General features: G+C 38.8%; 1 protein-coding gene across 1 annotated transcript in view; it reads left to right on the plus strand.

Moving 5' to 3' along the window:
- The first annotated feature begins 394 nt into the window (after nucleotides 1-394).
- LOC142350674 (uncharacterized) overlaps nucleotides 395-17,991 on the plus strand; it is a 66,671-nt gene continuing 49,074 nt past the window's right edge. Inside the window, exons 1-3 of the mRNA XM_075402601.1 lie at nucleotides 395-779; nucleotides 4,321-4,450; nucleotides 5,010-5,122. Of these exons, the coding sequence (XP_075258716.1) occupies nucleotides 620-779; nucleotides 4,321-4,450; nucleotides 5,010-5,122 (403 nt within the window). The 5' untranslated portion in view covers nucleotides 395-619. The remainder of the gene's footprint in view (nucleotides 780-4,320; nucleotides 4,451-5,009; nucleotides 5,123-17,991) is intronic.

Raw genomic sequence — 17,991 nt, forward strand, 5'->3', positions numbered from 1 at the left:
ATTACCGCGCCTCCTAGTTGAAAACTATGGTTGAAGAGCTTAGCTATGGAGGATTTGTTTTTGGAATTTCAATTTTGAACTTGATTCCTAAAGACGGCAAATGGTATAGCCATTCCCGAAAAGAATAGCTAAGGATGAGTAATGGGTAAGAACCGAAAATTTTTGATAACTAAGTTTCTTTGTCTTTAAATTTATTGTACTTTTTTTAAAATTAATAATTGACACTTGTATACAAGTTTTGACACTCTTTTGTGAAGAGGATATATTTCACAACCAAGCGCGTGCTGATCCGGAACGGACTAAAAAGCAAAAGCACAAAAAATAAAGCAACACGTGTACTGTCCAAACAGACTTAAACTATTCTCAAATGTTACAAATTACGCTTTGAGTTTTGGTTATGGTTATCGTTTTGACCAATATTTCCATACGATCACTTTAAACTATTACTCATAACTTAATTTTCATAGTTCAACTTAATTTTGAAAGAAGTTAAATTCTTGATTCTAGAATCAAAATATTGTTGAAATTGGTAAAATCAGAACCAAAAAGCGTGTTTTGTATTATCTATTGTGTCGCTTTATATAGCTTATTTTTAGCTTGAATTTCTGAAATTAAAAAAATGAGTGTTTTCTCTTTAAGAAATGCTAGAAGCGTACGATCGAGAGTATCAACCACTACTTTGTTTCAAACTATAATTGTAATTATTATTACTTTGTATTATTTAAGTTCTCGTATCTCAAACGATGTTCAGAATTCAAACGAAGAAAACCAAAAGCAAGGTGAGATTAATTGAGGTAGGAAGGTGATGAATATAATTTGCTCCCAAAATCAAGCTTTGTATTTTTTTAATTGCATTATAAAAGGTCGACAAGGAAAATAATCAGGAGCAGAAGGAAAAACAACGGGTTACGATCTGAAAGAAAGTTGATCTTTTGATAATTTATAAACTATTTTCGAGAACAGAGACAACACTCGGACCTTAACCTTAACAAACAACATATCGAACCGTACAACGCGAAAAATTTAAGCTTTTTAATTAAACAATGGATTGAGAGAAGTTGGGTACTACTACAGCATCAAGGCATTAATGCAAAAAATGTGGATCTTTTCCGTTTGTGACCCCCAGCTTAGTGTGTGCATATTATTTGCACGCCCCAGACGCACGTGCCGTATTTTTACATAATGATTAACTATGTAGTAGCAGGCGCTCTATAATTGGGGGGGGGGGGGCTAACATAAGGGGGGGGGGGGGGGGGGGGCACAAACGGAAAAGATCCAAAAAACGTCTTAAAAGACGTTTAGAAATTCAATGAGCCAGAAGATGTTCTAAGAAAGTTGGGGTAAATTATGGTGAGCACAGTGTAACAATTCAGCGGTAAAAAATCTCACTCACAAAACTTCATAGCAATCCTAACACAATGTTTAAAGCGGCAAAAAAATCAATTTGCTCAAACATTTCACAAATTCAACGCAATTTTGTTAACACGGATACCGAATCAAATTACATAGACATAGAACTTTGGCCGTGGTATCTAAGAGAAAATGTGATTGCTATCTTATGAGAGTATATTGAAAAGCACGGTGAAGAAGTTCTATTTTAATCATGTACGGTGTGTACTCGCATAAATAAGAAAAATAACTGTAATATCGTACCAATGCGCGTGAAGAGAGGATTTGTTCCAAAAAATCTAAAATTGCGAATATTCGGACCACGCAACAACGCGACCACTAAGTAATTTAACTGTTTTAGAAAAGTTGATAACAAATTTTGACCAATTTTGTCCTTTTTTTAAGTATTCGGGAAATGGAGGAAAGCAGCGAAGAATGATATCAACATATATGCATACAATGCATCTTGTTGTGGTAGCAATCTGTTCAATCTTATAATTTCAAAAAATTTTCCCTTCCAAAACGTTTTTTTTAAAAAAAACTAGTGTTATTAACTGGAGAAGTATACATACAAACAAATTTTGAACTTCAATGTCCACTTGAGTGCTGCGAAAGAATCTATTTAATTATTTATCTCTTTTGAAACAATTGCGGCCGAACAGATAATTCTTGTCGGCAGTGCACCCTGCGCTATGATTAGTCAATATTTTTTTCGCACTGATACAGGACGCAACATTTGTCCCATATCAAATTAACCCGTTGAAAGGTTTGAATTAAAAAAATACGCGTTGACAGATGTTTTAGAGGCAATGAGAAAATTTGATTTTTCACAAAAAGGTTTACAGAGTGGTTTTGAAAAAGTATTTTTGGTAATTGGTCTCCAGAGTGACAAATCCAGAGTGATCTTTATCTCTCTTTCTCTGTGATTTTCGTTGATTGCAACAATTTCCTGACTCATCATGAGTTAATAAGTGTGAGCAGCTTGCGCTGATGAAAAAGTTTGTTCATTACAGATTGTATTTCTGCTCCTGAGAGTTGACATACTTCCCTAAGTTTTCACACTGGAAATTCTTTGACCCTACTTTTCCTAACCGTTTCTTTAAGAAGTATTAAAAAGGAAAATAGTGTAAATTCCTTCAATTGCAAACTCAAGACAAGCTAAAAATCCCATCAAATTTATATCGACACTTAAGAACTCATGCGTAAGAACTGACAAAACGAAAACATTAGTACAAAAGTTCTCCAGGTTGGAAAGTCATGTGCTTTTCCTGCGCAGGTCAACAGCTTCACTGTCTGTTTATCCATCGTAATTTGAGCAGGCAAAACAGTTGTCAGAAGAAAAGGCACTAAGCAGAAAAGGATTATGACTGTCAACAGCAAATTAGTTTTGTTTTAGAAATTAGTTTTACGACTTAACAAAATTTCTGGGGCCATAACCTTTTGGGTTATGGGTTTTCGCAAGCGGAATAAAAAAGCGTTTTTCAATAAGTAGAATAATTAATTTCTCCAAAAGAGAGAATAACAAAAATGATTTTTTACAGTAGAATTTACAGATTTACAGGAGCGATCTGATTATTAGACCGAGATGGTTATTTGATTTTGGGGATAAAAAATGCTTAAAAATCAGCTGTATATATGCCTATTATAACTATATATGCCTATTTCTGCTCCTGAGAGTTGACATACTTCCCTGAGTTTTCACACTGGAAATTCTTTGACCCTAATTTTCCTAACCGTTTCTTTAAGAAGTATTAAAAAGGCAAATAGTGTAAATTCCTTCAATTACAAACTCAAGACAAGCTAAAAATCCCATCAAATTTATATCGACGCTTAAGAACTCATGCGTAAGAACTGACAAAACGAAAACATTAGTACGAAGAATGGAGGAAAGAAATAAATATCTTTTAAACAACAGAAAACTCAAAATTTAAAAAAAATTGTTCACCTCGAAATATCCGACAGATCAAAACAGTGACATCAAGAAAAAAATCAAATCAACAGTCAATTTGATTTGTACTTGGAATTAAAATTTACCACGAATTTAGAAAGAAAAAAGTTTTGAAAAATTAATCTTTGCTGAATTTTGCGTCGGTTGACCACGTTGCAATTAGTACATTTCTCTGATCAAAATAAAAGCTTTAAGCGTTTGTGGTAAACAGGGGCAGTAATCGAAACTAATTCGATTTGATTAATAGTTGAAAAAATCCGTCGCTTTGGTCCACGATGTCTCTTTTTGAGCTGGCGTGAAAAAAGGGGCAAATCTTTTCACTGGTGTCAACACAGACCACCATTGTTTGCAATACCATTATTTTATCCACGGTACGATATTTGATTTCTACGATAGTCAACAGCGCGTTAAGTTTCAATTAAACCCTAATCAAAGAAAGTCTTGTCGTTTTTTTAAATCACCCACGCAATTCTAATTATGGATTAAAAAGACAAGTAGAAATATTGAAAATAACAATTCAAGGCTAGCATCTGAATTGGGTCTCAGGTTATTGCTAAATAATTTCCAGCAATAAAGTTTTTTGGCTAATTAAAGAGCTTTGTTGAGATATAATTGCTCAAGATCGTGGAGAATGATTACATTATAACTGATTACATGAATACAAGTGGCAAAATCCATGCATGCTTTTTTCATCATTGTTGACGATAAACGTATCGATTTGCAGTGCTGATTAACAGTAAAAATAGGCAAAGAAGTATTTTCACTGTTGTCCACAAAAGGTCCACAAGGCCTCAAAATTAAAAAATGTTCCATTTGCAACGTAATTGAAAGATCGAAAATGCCCCTCGCACTTTCCCCCCTGAAAAGATGGGCTGTAATCTGGTCTATTGACGTGCTATTTAACAAAGCACAATTTGTAACTTGCAGAGAGAGCAGTAAAAATGACTTTATTTGTATTTTTTTTATTTTTCCTGGAGCTGCAGCTGTAAATGAAGACGCAAACAGACAACAGCAGGAAGATGAACGAATAAAACAGGATGAGATTGAGTATGATGAGAATGAACAGCTGAAGCGGGTCAAATTTCCAACCAAAGTAGTCTTGCAGGGATTCAGGTACAGAAAAAGTACCATCACAAATGATTGACAAAAGAGAACACCCAATTTCTTTTTTTTGAACTTTTGGTATTAAGGGATGTTAAGCCCTTCCAACTGGTTAAATACTCACTGAAAAACGGAGAGATATATATCCCAAGAATTTTCGGATCTTTCACCTTGTAACCCCCCCCCCCCTCCACCTTACTGGTCATAAATAACGCATAGCTTCCAATAGTATCTTAAATATAACATAACGGGGCCGTAATATTGTTGATCCAGTAATTATTGCTTAAAAAATTAAAATGAGCAAGGGTTCGAGGCTGGGTGAAGAAGTTATATAATTAAGAAATTCGTTGAAAGCGGAGATTAATAATTGTTCAACACATTCACTGCTGTGAAAACTATTGTTTTTTACCGCAATTCTCCGCAAAGTTACGATGTTTTCGATCATTACTCTACCCGGGTAGGCCATTTACCCGTTCGTCTACTAATTTCATTTCCTCTATCCAGAATTCATTACCAATCAAACAGAATTTTGCACAATTTCATCTGGACAGATTATATATGAATGTTCTAGAACTTCGTTCGCCCGGTCTCTTGGCGCACACTTGCAAAGTCCTGGATACGAGAAAAGTTTCTTCCTATTCGACGCAGCAAATAAAGAGGACTTGAAGAGGTTCTACGACAAAGGTCAGTTAAAAGAGAAACTGTTTTGGCTTCTCCTAAAAACGTTCATCCCTACCCCAAAACAAGAGTCAGGGCAAAAAAAACCCAATATCAAGTACCAATTGTGACAAAATTTTCAAAATATACCTAATATTTTACACTGTTGTTGAATTTAGCGGAACAAATATTTAGCATAATAAAGCATATATAGCTTTTAAATTTACCTAAGTTCTCAATGTAAGACTAGTTCATTTGGTCATGCCTCGTGGACTACGGTCATGGCTCAGTTGCTCGTTTGACATGATATGGAACTTTAACAGCCGAAGATGGGACTAATTTATCCACGCAAGTATGATAAAACATGCTTGTAATACATATTACTAAATTGCAATCGGTTTATTGGACCAAAATATCAAAAGGAACAGATCGAATTTTTGAGTAAATTTAATCCTTAATGGTGGCGAAGCGGGTTATATGACAATTTAGCCATTTTCATTTTACTTAAAGCCTTTTCACTTAATGCTAACTTACACAATGCTCTTTCATATTTTTGTTCGACCATCCGATGGTCGGTTGTGACAGTTTCATTTCAAGTCCCACTGTCCATTTATTTATATAGTCGGCTAAAAAGTTGTTCTGGTATTTTTAACATTAGGGTAAATTGAAGTCGGCATTTGGTATAATGCGTGTCCGGAAAAAACAGTCCCAGGCTAAACAGTCCCAAACAAAGTTCCAAAACAGTCCTATATTGAAGAAAATAACCAGAAAAAAATCCCAGTCAGAATAATCCATTATAAGCAGACAAAATAGTCTCCGACAAAATAGTCCCGAAAGAATATCGAAACAATTGTAATTAAAATTTACACGTAATTAACAAACATAATATCTGAGCTAAATATCTGAATTCGTTGTTTTTAATAGATATGAATTAAGATTAACCCCAACTCTTGATTTAAAATACATAATTAGGCAAACAAGCTATATTGTAATCAGCTTAAAATTTGATCAGTGTCAACCAATTATATGAATAACTGAACGAAATTCCTTGGTAATTGGTGTTCACATGTTTAGCTTCATGTTTAGTTGGGACTATTTTGTCTGGGGTTGTTTTGTCCGCTTTCTCGGGACTACTTTGAGCGGGACTGTTTTGTCTAGGAACTTTTACTGTTCGGGACTGTTTTATACGGGACTGTTTCGTCTGGGACTGTTTTCTGTTCACCCGTTTTCTCTGTTCAGTGGTTTTGTGTAAAATGACAGCTTGTATATAATGGCATTGGCTAAAAAAAGAATTAGGTAAATTGTTTTGACACCGGCGAAGCAAAATGCAGCAACGCGAAGACAAGATGACCTATTTTTGGTCAATGGAAAGGTTAATTGATAAGAGGTAGCAAAAAACAAAAAAAAAACAAATATTAGTTCGGATTTGTGAGATTTACAATAGATTCGTATGTAGTCATTTTTCTTCAGATAAATCATCATCTGCGGCCAAAAGTGTTTCCCTAGTTGTCATACTACGTTTGTTAACATATAATTTTAGAGCAATAGAATACGAAATTATTAGTCATTATTTTTGGTATTGCAGATATCACCAGAACAGAAGTTTGTATGGTTCGTGAACAATGAACCAAACAACTGCACAAGGCCGTGATAGCGTTTCGAATTATTGTAACAATAATCAAAACCTTATATCAGTGAAAAAACACTTCTTTCTTTAAAGAAACTAATCCCAATATGGTGTCAAGTTTAAAGAAGTTTTTCAATTGTGTTAGAACAACAAGGTGATTGTCCGCTCTCGTTGCGATAACTTTCAAAAAGGATCAATAATCGAAGTCTTTATAAAAAAAACTAATAAGAATTCAAGACTTAATTTCTTGAGATCAGCAATGTATTGGTACAAAGTCGATATAGCAAGCAAAATCCTGTTTCGGTACAGGAAATCCAAATTTTTTGTATTTCACATCGTATAAGATTCAACGTATAAGACTCAACACCTATAAGACTGATAAGACTCAACGTAAGAGAAAAACGTACGTAAGATTTACTGCATCAGACAACTAGCAAGGTTGTCAGCCAAACGTAATTGATGCTCTTTTCAAGGTCGGAATAGGTCAAAAATGCTTTTAATTTGACCTCTGGATTACAACTATATCAAAGAAAAGAGATTTGGTCCCACCGGGATTCGAACCGCAACCTCTAGATTAAGGGCCTAGGTCTTAACCATTAGGCTATTTCCCAGTTGGAACAATCTGTGCGAACGCACAAGTAATATGCTCTTTCATTTACGCTTACACGCAATTGCGTCAGCAACATCTTCAGGCCCCAAAACTGATGATTCGAAAACTGGTATCAAATTAACAATAGGGCGAATCAATGAGCCGGATTTTGTTTGAACTTGAGCGGACCGTGCGATGCCGTCGTTACCATAACGTAGACTCAAAATGCGGGCCAGTGGATAATAGCCTCTTGGGCTGTCGCTATCGATAATCCAAACTAGGTCACCGGTTTTCAAGATTTCATCGCAAGGAGTCTTCCATTTACAACGACGATTCAATGGGGGGAGATATTCTTTTAACCATCTTTTCCAAATGGCATTAGCGTACGCTTGCGCTCTGGCGTATCGCTTTCGGTGATTGAAGTCATCGACAGGGGTGAGTGAAGGAAGGCAAGTACTGCGATTCCCCAAAAGAAAATGGTTTGGCGTTAATGCATCTAAATCGTTGGCATCGGAACTTACGGAAGTCAATGGGCGGTTGTTTAGTGACTGTTCCACCAGACAGAAAGTAGTGAGGAGTATTTCGTCCGTAAGCCGACGATTGCCAAGGATTGCGTAAGGTGTTCGCTTGAAACTCCGCACTAGCCTTTCCCAAACACCTCCGTGGTGCGGTGCAGCAGGTGAATTAAACTTCCACTTGACTCCCTTTTGTGCCAGCTCCGAAGCAATTTTCTGTTTGTCCAAGTTTAGAAAACATAGCAACAGTTCTTTCTCTGTACCAACAAAGTTAGTGCCGTTGTCGGAACAAATGACCAACGGCATTCCACGAGGAGCAATGAAGCGTTCAATACCCATAACACACGAATTTGTATCCATCGAATGTGCAATCTCAACATGAACGGCTCTGGTCGTGAGACAGGTGAGCAGGAAACCCCACCTTTTCTCAGAGGAGCGACGGATTGTGACGTGAAACGGACCAAAGTAGTCAAGACCGACATTCGTAAAGGGCGGACACTGGAAGGCGAGACGTTCGGACAGAAGATCAGCCATCATAAGTTGAACAGGCTTGGTGCTTCGTTTACTGCAAAGGACACAATTAAAACGAATCGAACGGAGGATAGAACGAAGCTTCAGAACAGCATACTGCTGTTGGACAAGTGCGCGAAGATAATCGTTACCTTCATGATGATTTTTGAGGTGCATATGGCGTAAGAAAACGTACACCAGTGGATGTCGACCGTCAATGATTATGGGGTGCTTCAAATTGAACTGGAGGTCAGTGAGGCGCTTAATTCGGCCACTAGAACGGAGCAGGCCACCAGTCCCGACAAACGGCGAATAAGCAGCAATAGGGCGTCTTTTACTGATTTTCTTTGAACTGTGGAGTCGCATAAGCTCGATGGGGAAAGACTCTGCTTGTGTAAGAAGCTGCAGTTTCTTTTCTGCTGCGGTAATTTCCTCGGGTTCTACTATTTTTCTATCTACAGATCGGTAGGTGGCGTCCCGTGGAAGAATACGTAGGACATACGCAACGATTCGAAGAAGTTTTGGATACGAACTGTATTTGCGCAGATGAATGCTGAAATCAGAATTTAAAGTGTCGGACTGTCGGACTGCTTGACGCTTCAATTTGATGTTTGACACCACTTCGGTGCCCGGGCGAAACGGAAAGCCAGATGTACGAAGAAAATCAGGACCACGTAACCAAGCGCTGTTCTGCAACGCCTCCGAGGACAATCCCCTCGTGCCGGCATCGGCCGGGTTGTTCTGCGTTGCCACGTGATGCCATTGATCGACCGTTGTTCCCTCTAGAATCTCGGAGACACGATTCGCTACAAATATGGGCTGTTTCTCTAGGGAATTCAACCACTGAAGGACTGTGGTACTATCTGTCCACATGAACGTGCGTTGAATCTGAATGGTGAGCGCCTCGCAAATTTCTAATCTGAGGCGGGATGCCAGCAAAGCCGCTTGGAGTTCGAGTTTAGGAACGGTGAGCACTTTCATTGGAGCTACTCGTGCCCTTCCAATGACGAAGGCGAGTTCTGTTCTTTTTCCGTTGTCTGAGGAATTCACGAGAGCACGCAAAAACGCAACTGCGCTGAACACCTCCTGTGAACTGTCACCAAAGACATGTAATTCCAAGTGCTTGAACGAACCGGAGAAGAAGCTTCTAGGTATTTTCATTAGCCCAAGTTTTGGTAATTCTGCGCTCCAAGACTCGAAGCGCTCAATCATTTCCTTTGGGAGTACATCATCCCAGCTCTCACCGTGAAGTCGCCAGACATCTTTGAGGAGGAGTCGCGCTTTCACGGTAAAAGGGGAAACAAGACCAATTGGGTCAAATATTTTTGATACAAGACTCAATACCAGCCTTTGTGTAACAGCTTTCGAGGCATCACATATTGTTCCGCGGCTTACAACTAGCGTGTCAATTACATGATCCCACTTCAAACCTAGAACGTGGGATGATGACTTCTCTTTTGATGCGCCTATTTCTTTTGGAGCCTGTTCAACTGATTTGTCCTCCAGCTCTTCGAGGAGGCCAGGGACATTTCTGATGAACTTAGTCAGCTTGAAATCTCCCCTGTTCAGTAATTCGATCAAATCGCGCGATATTTTTTGTACTATGATGGGTGACTCCATTGAGTCAAGGTAATCATCCATATAAAATTTCTGGCTAACGGCTTGCGCCGCCTCGGGAAAATCTGAATTATTGTCTCTCGCGGTACGCAGTAACACATAATTAGCGCAAGTTGGTGAATCTTTTGCGCCGAATATGTATCTTGTGTACTGGTATACCTCAATGTTCCATGATGGATCTTCCCGCCAAAGGAAACGCAAAACCGACTGTTCCGCTGGCAAAACACCTACTTGTAAGAACATACCCTCAATATCAGCGGAAACAGCGAATTGATGCTGACGAAAGCGCATCAGAGTGTGGATTAGTCTCTGCAACAGATCTGGACCGGTGAGTAATACACTGTTCAAAGATATACCCCGAAACTTTGAAGCCCCATTCAACATCCTACGAACTTTTTCCGGCCTGTTAGGGTTTACAACCGGGTGATGAGGTAGGTACCATTCTCTTCCGGCGCAGTGCTTGTCGTCTCGGCTTTCCACTTTGATAACCTATCCTTTATCGAGATCGTCTTGAATTGTCTGTGCATAACGCTTGTACAAAACGGGATCTTTACCTAATCTCTTTTCCAATGATTTGAACTCCACCTTTGCTGAAAAAAATTGTTGGGGAGTTTTACTTCGTCTGAAGACCAAAGCATGCCTACATGATATCGGCCCTCATTGTGTACGGTGGATTGTTCGAGGATCGCACTTGCTCGATGGTCAGATGCTGAACGGGGATCGACCTGCTTGACAGCCCCATATGACTCCATGTCATACCAGGATTTTATTTGGGATGCTAACTCGGATTCTTGTTTAGCTACTGCCTTGAAACAAGTAGAAATCAGACCAGACGAAGATGGCAACGGACCGCTTAATACCCATCCCAACGGTAAGCGAACGGCAACGGGTGAGGATTTTGATTCGGTTTCAAAATACTCGATCGGGCGGATGGCGTGGTAAGCGTCTTGGCCTATTATCATCTCGAAGTTTGCGTAGTCATACGTCTTGTTCGGTAACACGCTTAAGTGAGGATATTTTTCTTGAATGGCAGTATTATCAATCATGTCGGAACCTACTCGTAAATTTGGTTTTACATAAGGGTGTAGATCAAACGGAGAGCAAGTGTTTTCACCTATTGGTTGGACAGTAACCTGTACAGACTCCGTTGTTATAGTTTCTTGAGTATTTATGCCATTCACGGTCAGCTTTAATGGGGTACCCTTCAATTGAAGACGACTAGCGAGCACACTGGATATCCAAGAGTGACTACAAGCTGTGTCACAGAGAACAAGTGCTCTAGTGCGTACATCTGAGGGACTTAAAAGATCGACTTCAAGGACCTGAAGAAGCCCTTTTACATCAGTTATTGAAGTGAGTCCCGAGGAACTAGCCGTTCCCATAGACTTTGTATTTTCAACTGTATTTAATGACGCTTTTGTGGAGTTCACTTTAGTCAGCGTGGCAACGTTGCTTTTCTTCTCAGTGCTTACGGGAAAAACGCGTTCTGCCCCGTGAAGTAATGTGTTATGAGTGCTTCGACAGCCCTCAATAGTGCATTTTTGTTGACGTGGACATGTTCGGAATGAGTGCTTGCCGTTCAAGTTGGTTTTCGGCAGCAATCATAGCACGCTGCGTAGGGGTCTTTTCCTTGAAAGATTGACATCGCCAAATGGGATGTTGACATTTGCAAAGCGCGCAGGGCAATTGATCATTTTTTGCACTCTGGGAAGCTTTACTGGAGATATGTTGTTTTGCATTTGCATTAGCAGTAAAGACTTTTGAGGAGACTTTTGTTTAGGTTACACTTATGTTACCATTATCCTCGTTTTTTCCCTTGAAAGAGATTGCTTTCATGCGCTCATGAGCTTCTGCTTTCTCTCTCAGCCAATCGTTAAAATCTAACATGGTTGGCCTCAACCAATCTTTTTTCACGGTGTGCATTGACCAAGATTCTTTTAAATTTGGTGGAAGCTTTTGAACTGCCTGGTTTAAGAGGTACGAGCTACGAAGATCTGTGCCATATGACAATGACTTGAATACGCCAACGAGACTTGAGACTACAGTAGCAAAGCTGATTATACTGTCTGAGTTGTGCATTTTTACCGGAGGACAGCTTGACAATTTATCAAGATGCGCAGTTACCACTGCCTGTGGCTGTCCGAACTTACGCTCAAGCGTTTTCAATGCATCTCTTTACATTGAACCACAATAAGCAAATTCCGCAATTGCAGCCTTTGCTTTCCCTGTTACCAATGTTTTTAAGTACGTTAGCTTAACGTCATCACTCAATGTCTGCGAATCAATCGAACTACTAAATTGGCCGTACCATTCGTGCCATTGAAGGGGGTCGCCGTTGTATTGGGAAAGTTTCCACTCGGGTAGGGGATCTCTCTTGCTGAAGCTAAGCAACTCGGCAAGATCTTTTACTGTTACTTGTGGAGATGTTGAAGAGTGCGGCAAACATGGATGTTGCATGGGTAGTGGATTTCGAGAGTAAGGCAGCGAGGATGAAACGGGTGGATATCCCGGTAGGAGTGGTGCTGTTTGCAACGCCTGGTTATCTGCTATTGCACTGGAAATTGGATTATGGTAGTACGTTGTACCACCTACGGTGCCTACTGAAACAGGTACGCTTGCCGTGACATTAACATTGGACCTCTGCGGAGCGATCGGGAAAGCATTTGCTTTGGTGTTTAATGGATTATTAGCGAGGGTCCATGTATTCAAGTTAGGCCTGTAGTGACTGTGTGGTATTGATAATGCCTGGTGGTGGAGTGGGCTTGCTGATGCTGCAGGCAAATTTGCTTCTAATTGCGCTGCCAAGTGGTTGAGTTGAGCGTCGGCCGGGAAAGCATTATCTTGATTATGTTGAGGGGTGTATGCTGCTGTCGAAAAATCAGGAGCTGGAGATGAAGTTTGTAAATTTCCGGTGTTTTGTGGCTGGTTCGCGTATGCATTGCCTTTCAGAGACAAGCTAGGTTGATTTTCTTGAAAAAACAAACCACGGTAGAAAGCAGATTCTTGATCAGCAAGAGACTGCCAGAACTGCAGTGTGTTGTTCGGCAGGCCTTCGTTTTGATTGTTTACTTCGGAGAACGGATTATTGAGTTCAGGCTCTTCGCTGTCTTGATTGATTTGATGGATAAGATCATCATTTCCAATCAGATCTGACGGTTGAGAAATCAATTGCGGTAACTGCTGTTGGTTTTGATCGTTCATTTCTGATCGATGGTTCTCAAAAATATGATTCTGGACAGGATTACCCTGTTCTTGGAAAATAGAGTTACTATTTTGTGCATCTGCTGCCGCGGAAGAAATAGCTTGATCGAAACAAGCCCTGGATTTTTTCTGTTTGCTTGTCAAGATGGCTGTTTTTGGCTACCAACTGACTCAACCCAATCTTTGACGCGATTTTCGCTCTTTGTTGAGTAGATACTGCCATGTTTTGAGGAATTATTAGTGGCGGTCTCTAAAAGCAAAGATTCATCGTCCATTAAGTTGATTTCCTGCATTTTAGCTTCAACGAGACGTTTTCGATTTTCCTCGTGCATTTTCTCGAGGTCTATTTGACGTTTCTTAGAAAACAATTCTATCTCATGCCTTCTCTCAGCCATTTCACGTTCTCTCTCTGCCAACTCAATTTCATACTCTCTTTCAGCTATTCGAGCAGCCGCTTTGTTTTCTTCCTCCACTTCTTCTCGTCTAATTTTTGCTAATATAAAGTCTTTCCTGCGAGCCGTTGAAGCCTTCGAAGAGGTACTAGCAGACAAGGATTTGTGGGATCTTTGAGAGCTCTTTTTTGAATTTTCGTTGCCCTGAATGGAGTCTATATAGTCTCGGGCATTTTCCATATACTCATCGTGTCTTTTATTCACAACTGCCAGCCATTCTTCTAATTCTGACTGCAGTTTCTCTGCTTGTTCAGTCTTAGCTGCAAGGCCTATCAGGCTATCATTTTTTGCTATACAAGTTTCGAGTAGGTCATTGCATTTCGTAACCAAACTTTCTACTCTCACTCGCCTCGCTTTTTCGTGGATAGCGTCGTCAATGCTTTCGTAAAGTTTGCACAACTCTTTCTCAATCTTGGCCCTTGCATCATACACCTTAGAAACTTTGCTTGTAAAGGGATTTGACATAATGGGAGGAAGAATACAACAATAGATTAACTTACAGATTTGGTGTACAAACAGAAAGGAAAGATGAAACAATATTTAACTTGGTCTGCAAAATTGGGATTTTAGGACAACTATTTAGAAGATAGAACAAATTGGGAGATAGAACAAATTAGATAGAACAAAGTGATCAATAATTGGACAATTTTTGTGACAGGAGAAATAGAAGGTGGGGCGTAACTCGAGGAACGGGAGATTGGGAGGGGAGAATGACCGAGTCTCAATTACTATAGTTTCTATAACCCCTGTAGTTTAAACTGGGGACACAGAACACATAATCTTTTGAGACTCAGAGAGCAAAACCCCAAAACGTAATAGGAATATAATATTCGGACTCAAGAGGAGGAGCGGAAACCGTCACGCAGCGAGCGAGCGACGAAACGGGAAAAACATTGGAGCGGCGGATGCGATAATTGAAAAACTTGACAAAGTGAGTGGTGCCAATCGAACGACACTACAATAACCACGCAACGAAAGCAGGACACGACGGAGCGACTGAGTCCTACAACTAGCAAGCTCTATAACCCCTGTAGTAAAACTGAGGTCACCGAGCCGGAAAGAAATAGAACTCAGTGGAGACTCGAAGTTACCGCCGCTTCAGCGGCGAGTTTCTTATTCTTTTTGGCTCTACGGCGTCGTTTATTGAGTTTGCTATGGCGAGTTTTCCTAAGCAAACGGCGAAGTGATTTCTCATGCGTTAAAATTAATGTTAACGATTTAAGTTCCAAATGAACTTTCTGGTGCAATTGATAGTACTCTTTTACTAATTTTGGATCTTTCTGTTTCCGCTTTGACACAAGGTCAATCAGTACATGGGTAGTCAAAACTTCTGTTTGCCTAAGAAAACCAAAGATATTTGGTGCTCCGTTTCGTGGGCAATAAACTATAGCTTTCAAACGAGTTCGGTAACTTTCTAGCACTTTAGAAAGTTCGGAAAACGCTAGTGCTCGAAAATTATTTGTTCGGTGAGAGGTCAGCGAATTTTTTATAGCGTCGTGCCAGATTATGACATCAGTTTTGTGCCAGAAGACGTTATCCAACTGATATTGTACCGTTTTTCTTTCGTTAACAGCAAAAGGATTCAAGCTTAATCCCGGAATTTAAAATACAGTGCTTTTATACCGTTTTTGGGTGCCTTTTGGTAGACTATTGATGGCGTGGAACAACGAACTAGAACCCAAAATGAATACCATAAGCTCGCATCAACGTGTATTTACCGTATCGCGACAAAAAACTACGAACCTTTCTTGTTTTTTGATGTTTTTTTGAGATTTTTTCTCAAAAATCGATAAAATCGACAATTTTCAAAAATTTGGTCAAAATTCAAATTTTTTGTTGAAAACCTGTATTATACTGTTACCCCAACTACACAGAACAATAATTTACCAGTTTATCAAAAATTTGACCAAATTTTTGATTTTTCAAATTTTCGACCTAAAAATAGCAAAAAAATTCGATAAATTTATCGAATTTTTTTTGAAAGCTGGTTTTTCAAGTTCCTACACCTTCATTACGTTCGACCAATATCAATTTATCAGTTACGAGTGAGTTTAATTTTTTCGAATATAACCAGTTTTTTTAAGTTTTTACGAGTTTTTTCGTCAATTTTCGGTCACATTCGCCTTTTCTGGTAAAATTCATCTTTTTCTAACCCAAATTGTCTCGGTCTTACAGTTTTTGTGATGCTCGGTTGCACTGCCCTGAAGACCACGTCAGGATGTTCCAGTCACCCAATTTGCATGTATAAATGATGACTGAAACCAACTCTCTCACTTTTTGGGCTGGGAAGCCGACTCTTCACAAGTGTTCAAAAGTCCAGTTGTTGTTGTGCTCCCTGATTTTTTCTCTCGGTGGACCAAAATGTCCGCTCTCGTTGCGATAACTGTCAAAAAGGATCAATAATCGAAGTCTTTATAAAAAAAAAAACTAATAAGAATTCAAGACTTAATTTCTTGAGATCAGCAATGTATCGGTACAAAGTCGATAGCAAGCAAAATCCTGTTTCGGTACAGGAAATCCAAATTTTTTGTATTTCACAACGTATAAGATTCAACGTATAAGACTCAACACCTATAAGACTGATAAGACTCAACGTAAGAGAAAAACGTACGTAAGATTTACTGCATCAGACAACTAGCAAGGTTGTCAGCCAAACGTAATTGATGCTCTTTTCAAGGTCGGAATAGGTCAAAAATGCTTTTACTTTGACCTCTGCATTACATCTATATCAAAAAAAAAGAGATTTGGTCCCACCGGGATTCAAACCGCAACCTCTAGATTAAGGGCCCTAGGTCATAACCATTAGGCTATTTCCCAGTTGGAACAATCTGTGCGAACGCACAAGTAATATGCTCTTTCATTTACGCTTACACGCATTTGCGTCAGCAACAGTGATCTCATGAGTTTACTATTTGAAATTGTATATGGTCATTTCGGAGATGAAAATTAAAGCACAAATAGCACTTTGAAAATTTGAAATTAGTCAAGGTAAATTAATACATTTAATTGTTACAAAATTTATTTCCCAATACCCAATTTATAATTATTCCTAACGCTTTTTTTCAGGTAAATTAACAAATCAGCAGATTTAAAATAGTTAGGGAACATTTTACTGGGGTATTCTCAAGATGTTAATCCTCTTTCCAATATGCATCAAGGAAAAAAATTCATCTGCAGGGTTAGAAACATAGTTTTCAAGGTATAGTTCATTCTGGATCTAAAACTTGAAGATCACCTTTGAGGGCAATTTAAACAAGAGAATTATGCAGTTTTTTCCGTGCCGGTGTATAGGTTAATTTAAAAAGTATTTTATTCGGGAATCGTTTTTTTCAGTTACAGAATGTTTATGTCCGATTGCACGCTCTTATTATAATTCCCATTCTGAAATTTTGAAATAATTTAGTTTATATCCAGCGCTTTGCCACGCTTTCAATCATGTACTCGGAACAATTTTATAAAAAGTGTTTTTTGTCAAAACAAAGAAAACTGTTGCCGACACTAAACGTTTAATGCTTGAGTATAGTAATTTTTGAAATGAAATAGCACTCCACTGAATGTGAGCTATATAGCTGGCCCGAAATTTGTTCCAATTTTTGTCTTGTTTCACTTTCTTTTCCGAGTAGATAAGAAATGAAGCCATCATTCCATCAAAAATTTTCAAATGACATTGAATCTCTGAACCAAAATATTGTTGGCTCTATACATATATACAATTGATGAACAACAATTTGGTGAAAAAATATTAATACGCATTAAGAATTCGTTTGAGCTTAAATTACCGTTGAGAAAATAGTTCTTGTTAAACCTGATTATTTTACCACATTGCATCAAAAACTTATTTTGCCCCAGGCGCTTTCAGGCAAAGCTTTATTGACTCTCTCTCTCTCTCTCTCTCTCTCTCTCTCTCTCTCTCTCTCTCTCTCTCTCTCTCTCTCTCTCTCTCTCTCTCTCTCTCTCTCTCTCTCTCCCTCCCTCCCTCACTCTCTCTCTCTCTCTCTCTCTCTCTCTCTCTCTCTCTCTCTCTCTCTCTCTCTCTCTCTCTCTCTTTCTTTCTTTCTCTCCATCTCTCTCTCTCTCTCTCTCTCTCTCTCTCTCTCTTTCTCTGCGAAATAGACCGTGATGATTAAGACAACAGTTTCTACTCAGTTAATTTACTATACAATCAGCTTGAGTTTAAAAATTTTAACCCCAATTTATGTCTGATATCATTGCAAATTTTAAAAATCCAAACTAACAAACACTATCAAACATTACAACAACGACAAAATGTCAGAGTTTGCATTGATAACTAGTTAATTAAAACCCACTTGTTGGCTTTTGTCTTCCGCATAAAACAATAATATTGTTTTGATTAAAGTTAAGTTTTCTATAGTGAATTTTCTCTA

Source organism: Convolutriloba macropyga, chromosome 12 (genome assembly GCF_964194025.1).
Source record: "Convolutriloba macropyga chromosome 12, txConMacr16.3, whole genome shotgun sequence".
Classification (NCBI taxonomy): domain Eukaryota; kingdom Metazoa; phylum Xenacoelomorpha; order Acoela; family Convolutidae; genus Convolutriloba; species Convolutriloba macropyga.